Source organism: Octopus bimaculoides, chromosome Z (assembly GCF_046866305.1).
Source record: "Octopus bimaculoides isolate indiv1 chromosome Z, ASM4686630v1, whole genome shotgun sequence".
Lineage (NCBI taxonomy): Eukaryota > Metazoa > Mollusca > Cephalopoda > Octopoda > Octopodidae > Octopus > Octopus bimaculoides.
This window is the reverse complement of record NC_142944.1, coordinates 30822090-30840222: the sequence shown is the minus strand read 5'-3', so window position 1 is coordinate 30840222 and position 18133 is coordinate 30822090. Positions and strand designations below refer to the sequence as shown.

The 18133-nt window shown below is 37.3% G+C and overlaps 1 protein-coding gene across 3 annotated transcripts in view; it reads left to right on the top strand.

Moving 5' to 3' along the window:
• Nucleotides 1-18133, top strand: part of LOC106881534 (OCIA domain-containing protein 1) — a 78678-nt gene that overhangs the window by 21572 nt on the left and 38973 nt on the right. Inside the window, exons 1-3 of one of the 3 annotated variants that reach the window (XM_089365078.1) lie at nucleotides 6512-6748; nucleotides 12229-12304; nucleotides 17042-17095. In XM_089365078.1, coding sequence (XP_089221204.1) covers nucleotides 6638-6748; nucleotides 12229-12304; nucleotides 17042-17095 — 241 coding nt within the window. In that variant the 5' untranslated portion in view covers nucleotides 6512-6637. Of the gene's footprint in view, nucleotides 1-6511; nucleotides 6749-12228; nucleotides 12305-17041; nucleotides 17096-18133 lie in introns of those variants that run through there. The other 2 variants (XM_089365079.1, XM_089365080.1) reach the window with 2 other exon arrangements.

Below are 18133 nucleotides of genomic sequence, written 5' to 3'. Positions count from 1 at the left end.
TAGCGGAGTTTCAGATCAGAAAGACCACATAAGTTCATTTTCTTTTACTCCCCCATCCCCACTCCGGACCAATTTTGGCCAATTTTTTGCACTTAAAACTATGGGAGAAGGATTTTCAGTGAAAATAAAAAATTATTGTAAATATTTTCAGAGGAAAAAGTGTGATTTAAGGGAGATTTGGCTGTCGTTTCTAGCACATCCCAAGACAACCCTCCTCATTTCTTTCTCACTTTCGCACGTAATGATGTTTTTCAATATTTTTCTCCCCATAAACACATTTATGCTATTAAAAAAAAAAAATTGAACATTTATTATTTTTTTCAACCCCACTCTGTACCCCAGATTGTTTCTGTTTAAATTTTAAATATTGGAGAGCCTGAGATCATTTCTGGCATTTATCCACAGTGATTTTTAAAAAATAGGTACGTAAAAGATAATTCATTTTAGTAGCATACTTTTCTGTAGGAAAATGTTTTTTTCTTACACACACACGACTTCACTTAATTAATTTGAATTACCATTTGTTTACATTATTTACATTTGACGGATATTTGTCCTTGTTTGCTGATAACACAGCGTTTCGGCTGATATACTGTCCGGCCTTCATTGAGTGTCTTGGGGAAATTTCGAACCTGGGTTCTCATTCCTAGGGTATTTTTCGATGTTGTTGTTGTTGTTATTATTATTATTATTATTCAGGTCACTGCCTGGAATCGAACTCGGAATCTTGAGGTTAGTAGCCTGCGCTCTTAACCACTATGCCATATGCCCATGGGCATATGGCATAGTGGTTAAAAGTCAACCTTTACCTTATTTCTGACTACCGGCCAAGTATACATATAGAGACAGCCAAAAGAAGCATTTGACCCAGACTACCTTCTTCCAACTGTTAAACATGAAAGAGGATTTGTGATAATCTCAGGAGGAGGTGGGGGCTATATCTTGGAAATCCGCCAGCCCAATGGTTTCCCTTCATGGCAGAATTAATAGTCAAGACTATTTAAGCATGTTATCTGATCAAATTCATCTTATGGTTGCAGAACTGTTTCCGGATGGAAACGCAGTCTTTCAGGATGATAATGCATCAATTCACACAGCTAAAGTTGTTACTGAATGGCACGAGGAACATTCTAGTGAAGTTGACCATCTTATCTGGCCACCACAGTCCCCAGATCTTAATATTATTGAACATTTATGGTACATTTTAGAAAAACAAGTAAGGAGTTGATATCCTCCACCATCATCACTACAAGAACTGGAGATTGTTTTAGCTGAAGAATGGACAAAAATTCCTTTGGAAACAATTCAAACTTTGTACGAGTCCAAACCTCATAGAATTCAAGCTGTAATTACTGTCATAGGTGGTCCTACCCCATATTAAAATAAATTTGTTTGAAATTTTAAGGTGTTTCCATTATTTTGTCCAACCCCTGTATGTATGTATATATATATATAGTCAAAATAAGCAACAAGGATATCCAAAGTTAATGCAGTACGATCGTTTCATGTGACTCCATTTAATTAAGCAATGTGAACATTACATCAAATATAAAATGTAGAGCAATCTTCAGCTGCACAAAGATATAGAAATTTAATGAAATTACATTTAAACAGGATATATTTTTATAATTAAACTTTAATGAATAGGATGTTTGAAATGTTTTTAATAGTTTTTAAACCTTTTAAAATTTTTTTGATGCATAACCCTAAAGGATTCATGTTATTCCATTGTTGTTGTTGTATTATCATTGTTATTTATGGGTGACTTAAAGAAATCTAATCCTTGTTCCATTATTATTTTGTACTTAGCCTATGTTAGTTAATACCAGTTCCTGATAATTTAAGATAATGCAATCTAATTAAATTAGTACATAATTATCATGTTCTCTATTAATAGTTTAGTTCACCATTATATACTATGTTAATTCCAATCGTTCATTTTATCAGATATTTAAACCTTGATGAGACCATCATTATATACCGTCCTCAGCCCCCTCTTATTTACCATAGTCCTCCAGGCAATCACAGAGGAGTTCAAGACAGGTTGCCCCTGGGAGCTCCTCTATGCTGATGACCTTGCCCTAATTGCGGAGTCACTATCAGAACTAGAGGAGAAGTTTCAGGTGTGGAAGCAAGGTCTAGAATTGAAGGGCCTTAGAGTCAACCTAGCTAAAACCAAAATCCTAATAAGTAGGAAGGTAGATAAAACACAAACCCCTTCAGGTAGATGGCCCTGCTCAGTATGTAGAAAAGGAGTAGTTAGTAACTCTATAAGATGTACCAGGTGCAAGCTATGGACACATAAGAGGTGCAGCAACATCAAAGGCAGGTTAACTAGCAAGTTAGTTTTTGTTTGTGGCAGATGTTCAGGTGCAATAAAGACTGTAAACAAACAGGAAACAACTTCTATCTCATTCCAGGGTGAAAAACTAGAGGTAGTCGATAGCTTCCGCTATCTGGGCGACCAAGTTAGTAGTGGGGGTGGGTGCGCTGAAAGTGTAGCTGCTAGAATAAGAATAGCCTGGGCAAAGTTTAGAGAGCTCTTACCCCTGCTGGCGACAAAGGGACTCTCACTCAGAGTAAAAGGCAGACTGTATGACGCATGCGTACGAACAGCCATGCTAGATGGCAGTGAAACATGGGCTGTAACTGCTGAGGACATACGTAAGCTCGCAAGGAATGAAGCCAGTATGCTCCGTTGGATGTGTAATGTCAGTGTGAATACCCGTCAGAGTGTAAGTATCTTGAGAGAAAAGCTGAACATTAGAAGCATCAGTTGTGGTGTGCAAGAGAGACGATTGCGCTGGTATGGACATGTGGTGAGAATGGATGAGGATAGCTGCGTGAAAAAGTGCCACACCCTAACAGTTGAGGGAACCCGTGGAAGAGGTAGGCCCAGGAAGACCTGGGCTGAGGTGGTGAGGCAAGACCTTCGTACATTGGGCCTCACCGAGGCGATGACTACTGACCGAGACCTTTGGAAATGTGCTGTGCGTGAGAAGACCCGGCAAGCCAAGTAAGATCGTTGCCAGTGCCCCTGGACTGGTTCTTGTGCGGGTGGCACATGAGATGCACCATTTTGAGCGTGGCCGTTGCCAGTACCGCCTGACTGGCTCCTGTAGGATTTTCGAGCGAGATCGTTGCCAGTGCCCCTGGACTGGCTTGTGCGGGTGGCACATAAAAGACACCATTTCGAGCGTGGCCGTTTTCGTGCGGGTGACACGTAAAAGCACCCACTACACTCTCTGAGTGGTTGGCGTTAGGAAGGGCATCCAGCTGTAGAAACTCTGCCAAATCAGACTGGAGCCTGGTGTTGCCATCCGGTTTCACCAGTCCTCAGTCAAATCGTCCAACCCATGCTAGCATGGAAAGCGGACGTTAAACGATGATGATGATGATGATGATGTAAATCCTACGTATCAATTCTTTATATTAACTGTATAATAAATCTATTTATGTGTCCTTTTAATGATATTAGATATACAAGTTTAATTTTTTAATTTTAGTCCAATATATATATAAATTTTAATTTCACATCTTATCTATGGGTCTTTTATATTGGTGCAAATAAGTCTAAATGTACTTCACCATAGCATTTTAAATTAATACCACTTCATGGTTTTTGTATACTGCCTTAATTGATTATTTATATTATTATACACTATTTCATTTTATTTCATTATTAATTTATAATTAGCCTTTGTTTATTCACATATTAATTAAGGAAATATTGGTATCTCAAGTATTTCAAACTTAGCATATGTAAAACAATTATTCTGGTTAATGAAAACTATAAATAGCCATTTGCTGTATCTGTACACAATATAGCAACCTTATTTTATACACTTTTGACCTAGGTGCCTTGTGTTAAAACTTCCCCTGCTCCATTATAAACTGGTCTGCTAGTAGAGACCTCCCCTCCAATAGTAGTTTGTCACCAAACCCTAAGAAATTTTACAACTATATCATCCATATTTACTGTCTATACTGTTTATCCTTCACCCTAAAAAGAAAATGCCAGTGTCCTCTTAAGCTTTGAATCACTAGGTCTGATAAGATAGTTCATAAATCAGAAACAAAAAACAAATAAAATTAGTGACAGTTAAAAATCTGCTTAGAATTATTTACTAGCCTGTATGGTCTGGCCAAGTCAAAATGGTTTTTGTATTCTTCCTTTCTACTTGGAGAGTTTAGATTTAATTATAAAAATATGTTCTCCTGTTTAAATGTAATTTCATTAAATTACATTTGTGCAGCTGAAGATTGCTCTGCATTTTATATTTGATGTAATGTTCACATTGCTTAATTAAATGGAGTCACATGAAACGATCGTACTGCATTAACTTTGGATATGCTTGTTACTTATTTTGACTTTAATCACCTTATTTTGAAATTGTATGGATAATACCATACTTAATTCTGGTGCCTACACTTAAGTACCATATTCACCTTGAATCTAAATTATATATATATATATATATATATATATATATATATATATGTAACAATAAATGTTAGATCGGAGGTTACTAATTGTAATGGTAAGGTTTTTGTGAAGACTGCAATTCTTTTTTTACGGGGTCACCAATTGTAATGATAATGTTTTTGTTTGTGTAGCGATGTGGGTTGCCAATTGTAATGGTCGTAAGATGAACGAAGAACAGTGATCGAAGTTGTAAAGAAATATTTATTTATCGTTACTTTAATAAATGCCATACCACGACGGGTAGGTTAGTGTAATAGTATAACACAGTTCGTAAAGCATGCAAGGTAAAGAAAGTTAATTTCGGCCTGTATATGTGTGTACACGATCTTGTAGCAGTATATAGACAGAGATATGGTAATGTTACAGAGAAAAGAAATTGAGCTAGTGAAAGTTATAGAGGTGAAGGAAGTTGTGTCTCATAGTTGGCTGGTTGTAACCTTCTTTCTCCCTCTGGTCGAGGTTCTAGCTGGTCAGCCATACTTCGTTCTCATTGAGTCGTCACCGACCGGTGACTGAACTGGTTGAGTCGTCACCAACTGATGACTAAACTAAATTTTGCTTGGGCTTTCCTTGCTTTTATAACTATCTAGAAGGATAGATACATTATTGAGAACAATAGATTTAGTTGGTGGTCTTGTTATCTCTATTCTAGATTTCGGTGATGTAGAAGAGGTTAGAAAGGGTCAGGTAGTGAAGACATTGTTTCGGCCTAGCTAAAGGCATCTGGAAAATATTAAACTGCTGTCAGAGAAAAACCATTGTTCCACCGTGGGAAAAGTTCTGTTGCAGTGTTAATTTAAATTTGGCTATAGTGGATTGAATCCACTTCATGCATGCAAGATCCACTACATATATATATATATAGTAGAAGGACCCAAACCCTTCAAAGGGATGTTTAGCATCTAAGTTCCTGAGGAAAAGCCTAATTTATTATTTCAAAAGGATTATATTTTCCTCAAAGTTACAAGGGAAAAACTCGGATCTTGTTAATACTGTGAATTTTCCGAAGTCTTCCCCTACCCCGTTGCTTTCAGCGCATTTTTGCTTTCAGATTCGTTTCTTACGTGGGTGTGCAATAGAAAGGTATTCCCTCAAAGTTACGAGGGAAAACATCGGATCTTGTGAATTTTCCGAAGTCCTATCCCCACCCCCTCCGAAGAGATTTTCCCCACAAATTTCTTTATAATCGTAATCTATACCGTTTGAAAGGTATTTATATAAAATTTCATTTAAAAAAACATTTTCCTAAAAGTCATGAGGGAAAAACATCGGTTCTTGTGAATTTTCCGAAGGCCTCCCTCCCCCCACCCCCGTTGCTTTCCGGGTATTTTTGTTTTCATATTCGTTTCCTTCGCCTTTTTTTACACCCGTTGCACTTTTTTTTTCCGATTTTGTTTCTGGGTAAAATGTCAACATTAACCCTAGATGTTAACTGACTTTTTTCCTTGTAATTTTTTTAATGCTCCTTCTATTAAGATGCGCTAACATTAGACTTAACCATTGAATTTACATACAATGTAAGCCGTTTCAGCAGAATTCTGCTTTAAGAAAGCCATATAACCCCTCATAACTTATTAGTTTTGGGAATTTTCGGAAAATTTTTGCGAATTTGTATTCTGCACACGGGAATTCACACGACTGGGATTTAAGCCAAAAATTTGGACTGTCCGTATTTTAAACTATGTATTTTATATAGATAAATATATATATATATATATAGTCGTGTGAATTCCCGTGTGTAGAATACAAATTTGCAAAAGTCTTCTGAAAATTCCAAAAAAATAATAAAGTTATGAGGGGTTATATGGCGTGCGTATGGCATAACTCCGCCGCTTCTTATTGTCAACACTCTGGAACGAAGCCTGTTCGAATAATAATGCCAATCACCTGCTGATAAAATTTAGCAAATAAGCAGTTAGAAACCCCGTTTATGGATTAATGTTTAATAACAATGACTTGTTGATAGTATTGTTTGTGGTGATAATAAGCGGCTCTCGATACAATACCGTTTCGCTTTCAGATTCTGTTCGAAGTCAAAATAAGTTAATTAAGCCGCCACGAACGAGCTAGTTACCAAAGGCGTTGATAGTTGTCTCCCTTGACGTAACGGAAGTACTGACATAGAATTACCAGATACAAAAACACACGGCTATGGACGGAGGTCACCCGGTTAAGGGTGGCGACGAGGATCCGGATAGGGTCGGTCCGTGGAGGAATTTTAAGAATCCCTACCCAGAAGCGAATAACCCTAACTTGCCTCAGGTGAATTCACTAAATTTACGTCTTTATCTGCTTCGATTATTTGTTTCACTTACATGTGCATCTATATTTAAATGTTATTGTTAGTAGTAGTCGTAGTGGTGGTATCGTGTTACTAAAGACTGGGACTTTGGCTGTGTTACATTCTCGCAATGACATCTGTTACTCCGTACATCAGACCCGCTTTTAAATGCTGCTAAGTACCGTCGAAGAATAAATGCAGATTTTGTTTTGTATGCTTGATGAGTCTGCTAAGTTACAAAGTCCATGTGTCATGTATCCCTTTAAATGTTATCATTGTTCATGTGAAAATAAAATATCATAAATGTTCCTCTTAATTGGGGATGGTGGGGTCATACTGTGTCGAGGAAAAAATTTAATCCTTATAGGCGTCCCTCTATCAGATTTGTGTTTAGAAAGTGAAAAGTAATGTGGTTGTTACCAACGGATTGGAAGGCATAAAGCAGAGTGACATTGAAAAGAAATGAAAGCTGAAAGCGAAACTGAGTTTCCGATCCGATTTGCAAGGACGTTGCCTCTTGTTTTATTTACTAAAACGAAATTGATGTTATATTCGATACAAGTGCTTGAAATCGACAGAAATAACTTTGCCTTTCAACACGGCCAGAGTTTAGAAAGACAGCCCTTTCCCCTACCCCCTCTTCTCTTACTCCTTTCAAAACGAAAAATTTACCCTTTCTTACTTTGTCGAAAAGGTAATTTGTGTATGTGACGGCTTTATTAAGACATCTAAATTTGAGGTAGGCTCAATTTGGTTTGCCTCTTGCCTGTATTTTAAACTATGACCTTGTGTTTATAGGACGTGAGCTGATTTTGTAGGACTTTTTTGAGAAGTTTTGGGGCTATGAGCTCCGTATAAACCGTCAAATACTGAAATTATTAGGAGTAACATTCTCACAACGGTTGGCGGTCATAAAGATAAGTACCTGTATTGAGTCGATTCGGCATATTATATTACATTCCTTTGTAATATATCATTTGTATTAAGATAGCAGTAAACTCTTAACGAACCGAATTTCACTAGCCTGTTTTAATTACCTTGTGGGAAGAAATCATTTTTGTTTTTGTTGTTGCCTGCCTCAAGTCAGATCTAGTCAAGTATATCTAAAATCAAAAGTATTCAAGCGATGACCATGCCTTCTTTGCATGTCTGTGCTTAAAGTATTCAGAACAACTTTAGCCTAGTTAGATATAGCTCCTCGCCTTACGCAAAACAGAAAGATGTGATTTTGAGAGAAAGAAATTTGGTTGCTACTTCTAGCATTTCTAGCAACCACCTACAGGTTCCCTCTTTGGCTTAGAAAGAAATCTTTCATTCATGCAAAACATGTACAGATGGAACAATCCATTGAGAACTGGAGGTTACTTTAGCAATTGCCCAAAGCTGAGTACTTCAAAATTTTTACGGTTAAATCCTGGTATATGTTCCATTCCTTCATGCATTCCTTTAGAATCGATAAAATCAGTTCCTGTGATGAACTGTTCAAAGGAAAGTACTATTCTTTTACTATGAGACAGGTGCTTTCCAAAACTCTTATGGTGAATAGAAATAATGAAGTAAAGTTAGTGTGCTTGTTGATAGAATAGACTAAATATATATAAATTCTTCTGTTCCTCCAGATTCTTGCTAGTAATGACAGTACTAGCAATGCTTATTTATTCAAATTGGCTTGAATTCATCATGCATTATCTTGCTGCTTCTTTTATTGAATCCATTATATATACTGTAAAGGCATGTGGCTTGGTGGTTAGGGTATTTGGCTCACAATCATAAGGACATGAGTTCAATTCCCAGTGACGTTGTGTCCTTGAGCAAGACACTTTATTTCATGTTGCTCCAGTCCACTCAGCTGGCAAAAATGAGTAGTACTTGTAATTCAAAGGGCCAGCTTTGTCACATTCTGTGTCATGCTGAATCTCCCTGGGAACTACGTTAAGGATATGCGTGTCTGTGGAGTACTCGGCCACTTGCATGTTAATTTCATGAACAGACTGTTCTGTTGATTGGATCAACTGGAACACTCATCGTCATAACCAATGGAGTTGTAAACATTTCAGTTTTAAAATAGGTAAACAGCATTCTTGTGTGTTATTCAACTTAACTGTTACTCCATCGGTTACAACAACAGGGGTTCCAGTTGATCCTACATATGAAATTAACTTGCATGTGGCTGAGCACTGGACAGACACACATACCCTTTACGTAGTTCTCAGAGTGATTCAGCATGATGCAGAATGTGACATGGCTGGCCCTTTGAAATACAGGTACTACTCATTTTTGCCAACTGAGTGGACTGGAGCAACATGAAATAAAGTATCTTGCTCAATGACACAATGCACTGCCAGAAATTGAACTCACAACCTTACAATTGTGAGCTGAATACCCTAAACAGTAAGCCACATGCTTGTGTGTTATAAAAGAGAACTAAAAGGGTTGGTGACAAAGCAGGGCATCCAGTAAAACACTGCCTCAGAAAAACTTGCTATGCTAGCATAGTAAAAACAGACAAAATCTTGCTGGTAATGGTGCAAACTTAGAGAGCTTCAAAGAATATTGTCATTCATTGATTTGCCATTCTACAGAGTCATCTAATCCATACCAGCTTTACAAGAGAGTCTCATCTCCATCAGAAACCAAATTCAAATTTATATACCAGTATTTTAGAAGTAAAAAAAATAAGGAAGCATACATTAGATAACGTAGTCCTAAATACACCTTTTAAAAATAGATAGGTTGGAATACTTTTAATGATATTTTTCCTGAATAAGTCTGACCTGAAAGTAATCAACACAAAAACACAAGTTTCCAAAAAATAAACAACATAATAACTTTTTTATTTATTTATTTATTTTTAGTCAGGAGAAGAAAACATCTATGTCCTTTTTCAAGGTCTCTATGATTTAATGTCCTGCAATTAGAGACTTGATCCAAATGTTTGCACTAACAGGGCAAACTGTTATATGCAACCAATATGGTAGATTAACTCTTTCATTGCCAGAAACCCATTTAAACCAGCCATATCAGGTTCAAATATTCTACCTGTTTTATGCTCAAACCACCCAGGTCTGGCCTCTCACATCTACCCTACAGTGTCATTCTAAAAATATACAATCACATAATCAAAATTTCGATTCTTTGAGATAATATATGATTAATTTAAAACAATGTGAATATAAAAGCATTATATTTAACAGAATAATCTGAATGTCAAAAGGTTAAATAAACTATGTACTTCCATCATTTTTTAAAAGAATCGAGAATTTTGGGGAAATTTAATAAAACAACCAGCATTTTCTTTAATTTTTCTTATGAATTCATCCATGACTGTCCCTGGTTCGTCGTCGTCGTCGTTTAACGTCCGCTTTCCATGCTAGCATGGGTTGGACGATGTGACTGAGGACTGGTGAAACCGGATGGCAACACCAGGCTCCAATCTAATTTGGCAGAGTTTCTACAGCTGGATGCCCTTCCTAACGCCAACCACTCAGCGAGTGTAGTGGGTGCTTTTACGTGTCACCCGCACGAAAACGGCCACACTCGAAATGGTGTCTTTTACGTGCCACCCGCACAAGAGCCAGTCCAGGGGCACTGGCAACGATCTCGCTCGAAAACCCTACAAAGGCCAGTCAGGCGGTACTGGCAACGGTCACGCTCAAGATGGTACATCTTATGTGCCACCCGCACAAGAGCCAGTCCAGGGGCACTGGCAACGATCTCACTTGTCTTGCCGGGTCTTCTCACAAATTTGATGCTTAAAGTGATTTAAATCAAAACTTCATGTTAAATTATATGCTAAACAGCAGCATAATTCTGCCAAAGTTATTTTACTAAATCCTTAATTATTTTCTAAATTAATTGAAACAAACACAGTGTATTTCAACAGAAACATGGTAAGAAAATGTTTAAAGCTTGTATTATTTGACCCATAACTTGATGAAGAGTTTTTTCATAGAACTATGACATGTGGCTTTAGTTAAAACTGGCCATATCTGGCCTAAATATCTTTCTTACTCTATGCTCAAACTAGTCAGATCTGGCCACTCTCACCTACCCTACAGTGTCATTCTAAAAATAAACAATCACATCATTGAAATCTCAAAACTATGAGATGATGTATGATTAATTCAAAACAATGTGAATAGATAAGCATTACATTTGACAGAGTAATCTGAATGCTAAAAGGTTAATAATAAACACATTGAAATAGATATAATTTGTATGATAGAACTAGAAACTGTCTCTGACAGGGATGATATTGAATGAGTTAAGTCTACCACCCAAAAAGTAGGTATAGTTCTTCAAGTGAGTTTCTACACAGTTTCTGTCAAGATTTGAAACTTTTATAGAAGACCCTACAAGATTGTGAAGTGAACTTTTTAATCATACAGTGACATGAATAGAACAAGATCACAGATCTAATTTATCAGGGGTTACACAACAATCTACTCATGGTTGAGACATCTTCGATCATAGGCTTCACATACATAGCCAATGGAGAGAGGCTCTACAAGTTATATGTATATCTAGTATACACATACGTGTGCATACAAATGTAAGTTAGATAGCTGATGGTGAATTCATCTTAATACTTGAAACCCACTTCCCTTCAAAATCCTGGCTACTCTCATGGTTCTGCATTCAACCAGACCTACCTAGCATTAAACAACAGTTAATAATTTATGTATTATGAAGCATTTATTAAAATAAGAAGAATTCAAACAAATCAATCAGTTCCACATGTGTGGAGTTTGTTGTTCCCCATTCCCATCATACCTAACACAACTGCTTTTATTTGAAAGATCAATCTATCTATAGGCATGGCTGTGTGGTAAGAAGCTTGCTTCCCAACCACATGGTTCCAGGTTCAGTGCCACTTGGGCAAATGTCTTCTATTATAGCCTCAGGCCACCAACCAAAGCCTTGTTAGTGGACTAGGTATATGTCTGTGTATGTGGGTGGCTTTGTGCCTGTATTTGTCCCCCCCCCCCATCACTGCTTGACAACCGGTGTTGGTGTATTTACATCCTCATAACTTGGCAGTTTGGCAGAAGAGGCCAATAGACAAAGTACTAGTCTTAAAAAATAAGTCCTGGGATTGATTTGTTCGACTAAAACCCTTCAAGGTTGTGCTCCAGCTTAGCTGCAGTCAAATGACTGAAACAAATAAAAGAATATGTACATACACACACTTGTTGTTGTTACTGCTGCTGCTGTTTGCAGAATCATGTGCATGCCAGGCAAGATGCTTAGCAGCATTTCATCCATCTTTACATTCTGAGTTTAAATGCTGCCAGGGTCAACTTTGCATTTCATCCTTTCCAAGTTGACAAAATAAGTACCAGTTGAACACTGGAGTTGATGTAATTAACTTAGCCACTTTCCTGAAATTGCTGGCCTTGTGCCAATATTAGCATTGTTATTGTTGTTATTATTATTATTATTGTTATTTATTTTTTTACAGAAAAATCTAGTGACATTGAGTCGTGATGAACTCAGAGTTCTTCATGAATGCAACAGAGAAAGTTTTTGGTATCGAAGTAAGTCACTTATTTTTTTTAACTTGTTCATTAATTTGTTTGTTTAGCATCCATTTTTTTCATACTAGACGGAGACTTAAAGGGACAACATTTTATAACTGGATACCATTCATATTGTCAACCCTTTTTCTTATCAAGTAAGGGATTTTTTTTATTCCCTTAATCTTAAAAGTACAGTGCAACTGATCAAAATGTTCACAAAGAATGTAAACATCATGTCACCATTTCTTGCAAACAGTGACAAACAAATCTTTGGAGTGTCAGCATTTGTGCGCACATACATACACACACACAAATGCACAGACATGCATATATACATCACATGATAGTTGTAAACAAGAATCATTGTCACGCAAGTGGTATCATTTGTTTCCAAGATTCCATAAAAAACATGTCCAGTCATAAGGAAATATTTCTTTGCTTGGAAACAAGTGAGAGTTGACAACAGGCAGTGCATCAGGCTGTAGAAAATCTACCTTAACAAAGTCTGTCTTATTCATGCAGGCATCATGGCAAAGTGAACATTAACCCTTTAGTATTTAAACCTGCCATATCAGGCCCTAGTGTTCTACCTGTTTTATGTTCACACTGGCCAAATCTGACCTTTCACACCTACCTTACAATGTCATTGTAAAAATTAAGTCACATCGTTGATACCTCAAAGCCAGCATTTCTCAGCCCGGGTTCCACGGTACCCTAGGATTCTGCGAGAAAGAATGAAATAAATTAGTGCTAATTTCATGATTGTTATGTGTGTGTGTGAGATTTATTATGTGAACTACAATGAAAAAATATGAGAAAGATATGGTATATAATTTTTTTGTGCAGGAATTCCTTGAGACATGTAATTTATTTTTAAGGGTAAAAAGGTTGAGAAACAATGCTCAAAGCTATGAGATGATGCGTGTTTAATTCAAAACAATGTGGATAAATAAGAATTGCTTTTGACAGTCACCTGAATGCTAAAGGATTATACCAATAATGATGAAACATACACATGCACATATACATGTGTACGCACACAGACTTCTACACAGTTTTTAGCTACCATTACCATTTACAAGGCATTGATCAGCCAGAGTAGCTATAGCAGAAGATACTTGCCCAAAGTACTACGCAGTGTGACTTAATCAGAAACCACATGGTTGTGAAATGAAATCCTTAACCTCAGATCTGTGACCTGCATTTATATAAACATTTGCTCAAGGTGCTGTGCAGTATTATATATTAGTTAATGTTGTGATTTTGCTTGTATAAGTCAGTCTTGATACAACACTTAAGATGAAAAATATTATGTAGACCAGGGTCAGCAGAGTGGTCAATACTGAACCCTAGTGGAGAGGGGTCTATGTTGCTATCCAAGAGATCAATATTTTGAGGGTCCAGGCATGGCTGTGTGGTAAGAAGTTTGCTTCCCAACCACATGGTTCCGGTTTCGGTCCCACTGCATGACACCTTGGGCATATGTCTTAAAAGACATATGCCCAAGGTGTCATGCAGTGGGCCAACCAAAGTAATGTGAGTGGATTTGGATGACCGAAACTGAAAGAAGCCCATCATGTGTGTGTGTGTGTGTACCTTTGTTTGTCCCCCATTACCACTTGATAACTGGTGTTAATGTGTTTACATCCCCATGACCTAATGGCTTGGCAAAAGAGACAAATAAAATAAGTACCAAGCTTAAAAAAAATAAGTGCTGGGGTCAATTTATTTGCCTCAAACTTCTTCAAGGCGGTGCCCCAGAATGGCCACAGTCTAATGACTGAAACAAGTAAAAGATAAAAGATATGACTGAATTTTTTATTGTTCTTTATCAATTTCATTAGGTATTTTCATTAAATTTCTTTAAACATTTCTTACTAAAAAGCAGTATGTCCATGAGTGGTAGAGGTATTGAATTCAAGAAGGTAGCCAAAGTTGTTGTTGAAAGATGGACTCTGGATCCTACCAAGTCATTGTCAGACATCATAACTGTAGTGTGTGTCAATGCCCAGAGAAACAATGTTCCAAGATATGGTGATTGACTGACATTTGGTTGCATGTCTCTGAACAGCTTCCACTAGATCAGTATTCTGGACAATAAATATTCAGAAAGCTACTCTTGTTTGAGACAGACAAATCTAGGTTTTTTAATTCATCTTTTTTTTAACAGGAAATGTTTTTACTCACTGAAGCTACCAACCTCCATGCCCAACTCCCCTAACATTGAGTATCAAATTCATGTTTAGTAGCCTTCTTTTACTTTGTTGTGCTCTTAGGCAACCACTATATAAAGATACCATTGTTTCACTTAGTGATTGGGATTCACAGCTACACAAAGGACCTTCTGCTTGGTCACTCAACATACCATCTTAAAGAGGATTATATCTATGACTTCAATGGATAATTTAGTGTTAAGCACATAATACCTGAAAAAATAAAACTAAATCGTCATGCCTGGATTGCTTGTTTATAGCTGACTTGGGTCAAAACAATAACAGCAACTACATCTTAACTATTCTAAACAGCTTCACATGCAGTCAGTCTACCCACAAGTTATGTGGTCCACTTAAAATTCCTGCCTGTTGTCATATAACCAATAAGTTCCTCCCTAACTTTAGGGTTATTTCCCAAGTAAATTATAACTGAATTGTGTGGTTAAGAAGTCTACTTTGCAGTCATATGGTCTGGGTTCAGTCCCACTGCGTGGCACCTTGAACAAGTATCTGCTACTATACAGCTCTGGGGTAACCAATGCCTTGTATGTGAATTTGATATTTGAAAACTTTGGAAGCTACTTGTGTGTGTGCGTGTGTGTATTTGTCTCTACTTGACAACTAATGTTTTTTTTATCTCTATAAATTAGCAACTCAGCAAAAAAAGAGAACAATAAAATAAGTACTGGAGTCAATTTAATCAGCTAAGTCCTTCAAGGCAATGCCCCAAGCGTGCCCATAGTGTAATGATTGTGACAAGTAAACGAATAAAACATTAACTGCAAGACGACCGCTTCTATTTTGATATGGCTGTAAAAAGAGTGAAACAACTGTATCGCAATATTTCCATATTTCCTTCTGAGATTCCATATCTTCTACTTCTAACCGTTTCCCATTTCTATATTTTTCCTCCTCATCATGTTAATGTCTACATTTCCATGCTTGCATGGGTCAGACAGAGTTTTTTTGAGCCAGATTTTCTAGTACCGGATGCCCTTCTTGTCGACAACCCATACCTGTTTCCAAGCAAGGTAATATTCACACACACACATCCTCTCATTCACACAAACACTCATTCTCACACACACACACACACGCACACACACATTCACACACATCCACACCCTCACATTCACACACACACACACATCTTTTATCTGTTTCTACCTTTCATATATTTCACTCGTTGGACTGCAACCATGGTAGGGCTGTTTTGAAGGGTTTTAATCAGAAAAATTGCCTCCAGTATTTATATTTTAGCCTGGTAACTATTTTATCAATCTTTTATGCTGAACCACTAAGTTACCAGTTGTCAAGCAGTTTATGGAGACAAACACCAACTCAAAGACACACACACAATATCATCGCATCTAAACACCAACTCAAAGACACACACACACACGCGCGCACATATATCATCAGCATCTTCATCATTTAATGTTCACTTTCCATGCTGGCGTAGGTCAAACGGTTTGACAGGTGCTGGAGAGCTGCCCAAGCTCCATATGTCTGTTTTGACATGCTTTCTACAGCTGAGCCCCTTCTTAACACCAACCACTTCACAGAGTGTTCTGGGTGTCTATTACAGGTGCTTTTACGTGGCACTGGCATGGACAATTTTACAGGGCTTGACAGGCTTCTACACAACTTCTATCAAAGGAAACCTGTTGGAACTACCTCAATGTCAGACATTCCCATGATGTGATCAATCTGGTGTACTTTTGATCAAGTATCAAAAGACATGACACCCACCGAGCAGAAACCTTCATCATGCCAAGTTCATTGTGCAGAATATTCTCAAATCTCTCAGAATATGCTAATAGCATTGGCTACTTGATTTATAGTCAATCATCTTTCATCCATCATCATGTGGTGAACACAATCAATGGTGGTAGTTGCAAGACCCCTCCTAAATTCAGTTACCCCATTTTTGCAGTGTTGATAAAGCTGCAATGTCATCCCTAATGTAGCAACCTCATTAGCATTAATGTCCGGGGGGGGGGGGGGCGAAACCATTTTCTTGCCAATGCTTGATAACACCACAATGCCAAAATTTGTTGATTTTCAAGAGAAGTCGGTACTAGTTACTTTTGAAGTCGTCTTTGAACAATCAGATGTCAGTTTACCAGGAGAGAAACAATGTAGAGTTGAAATTAATGCATGCAAGATTTCACAGCTCTGATATAGTCAGCTTATGGACATTTTATCCCACCCTTGTATGTGTGTGAATATATGTTATATATGAGTGTGTGTGTGTGTATATATAGACAGACAGACAGCCAGCCAAATACAAGCTTCTTCAAGTTTCCATCTACCAAATCCACAGTACCAGAGCTACAGTAGAAGACACTTGCCCAAGCTACTACACAGTAGGATTGAAACCAAATCCTAGTGGTTGGGAAGCAAACTTCTTAACCACACAGCATTGCTTGCTCTTTAGAAAAAAAAAAAAAGAAGTAGTATAGCATTTATGAGCTATTTTATATATTTTGTAATTAATTTGTTCCCATGTTAATTGTTGGTTTTTAATTATATTTTCCAGGTTTACCAGCTAGTATGATATTTATTGGTTTAACACAGTTTGCTGTCAACAAAGGTAAGTTTGTTTTTTCTTTCTTTCTTAAGTGGCAATAGGTTCTTTGATAAAATGCAGGGAAGGCTCCCCAGCTGGTTCTTTCTGTTATTGTTTAGTTCTACATCAGGTCAATCCTGGTCAAGTAGACATGATTGATTAGTAGATACTCCAAACATTCCCCTTCCTAACTTATTTTTCAGGTATATTATATTTAATGACTACATTATCTTATGTGTTTCTTTCTCTTTTTAAAAGCCAGCTGTGATTGGAAGAAAATTTGACTGTTACTTCTAATAGGTTAGATAGATTTCATATAGAGGCACTCTCATTGCTCATCTCACAGTTGGTTACTCTTCCTAATATTAAACAGTGTGTTCTGCTTGGCTTAACATCACCACATGGCACATTGCATACCTTTCACTAAGTCTACTTTTAAAGCAAATATTCTGGCCTAAGAACAGCTTTTCCTTTCTCTACTTCCAACACTCTTAGAAGCACTGATTTAGGGTCATGCACACCACACCTTCCTCATCTAATTTTAAAAGTATCTCTTCATTAACAAATATAGCATAGAGCATTAGAAGTGAACATCTTGCTAGACAAATATTAAATAGGGTAACAAGATTATCGTAAAGTAATGTGTATTTGATCCAGTTAAAGGCCTACTATCAATGTTTTGGGGTGATAGGACTTTATCTAAACTACCTGTTTGGCCTTTGGATGCCTTTAACAGAGTCCACATTGTTGCAAGCATTCAAGCCAGGTTGCCTGTTTAAGGGTACCTTCCTCCCTTTGTCTTTCCCATCAGTCTTGGAGACACTGTAAATAAGTTGTGGGTGTTGCATGTGTGTATTACTGTCTACTTGCCTTGACTTTGTGAGATAGTTGTGAATGAGTGTCACCATCTTACAGTCTTCTGTAAAAACATGCCTGGTCATGGGGGCGAGAATCACTTAGTTGAAAACAGGTGAGGGCTGGTAACAAAAAAGGATATTAAGTTGTAGAATATTCACCTTAACAAATTCCATACAGCTCATGCAAGTATGGACAAGTGGACAT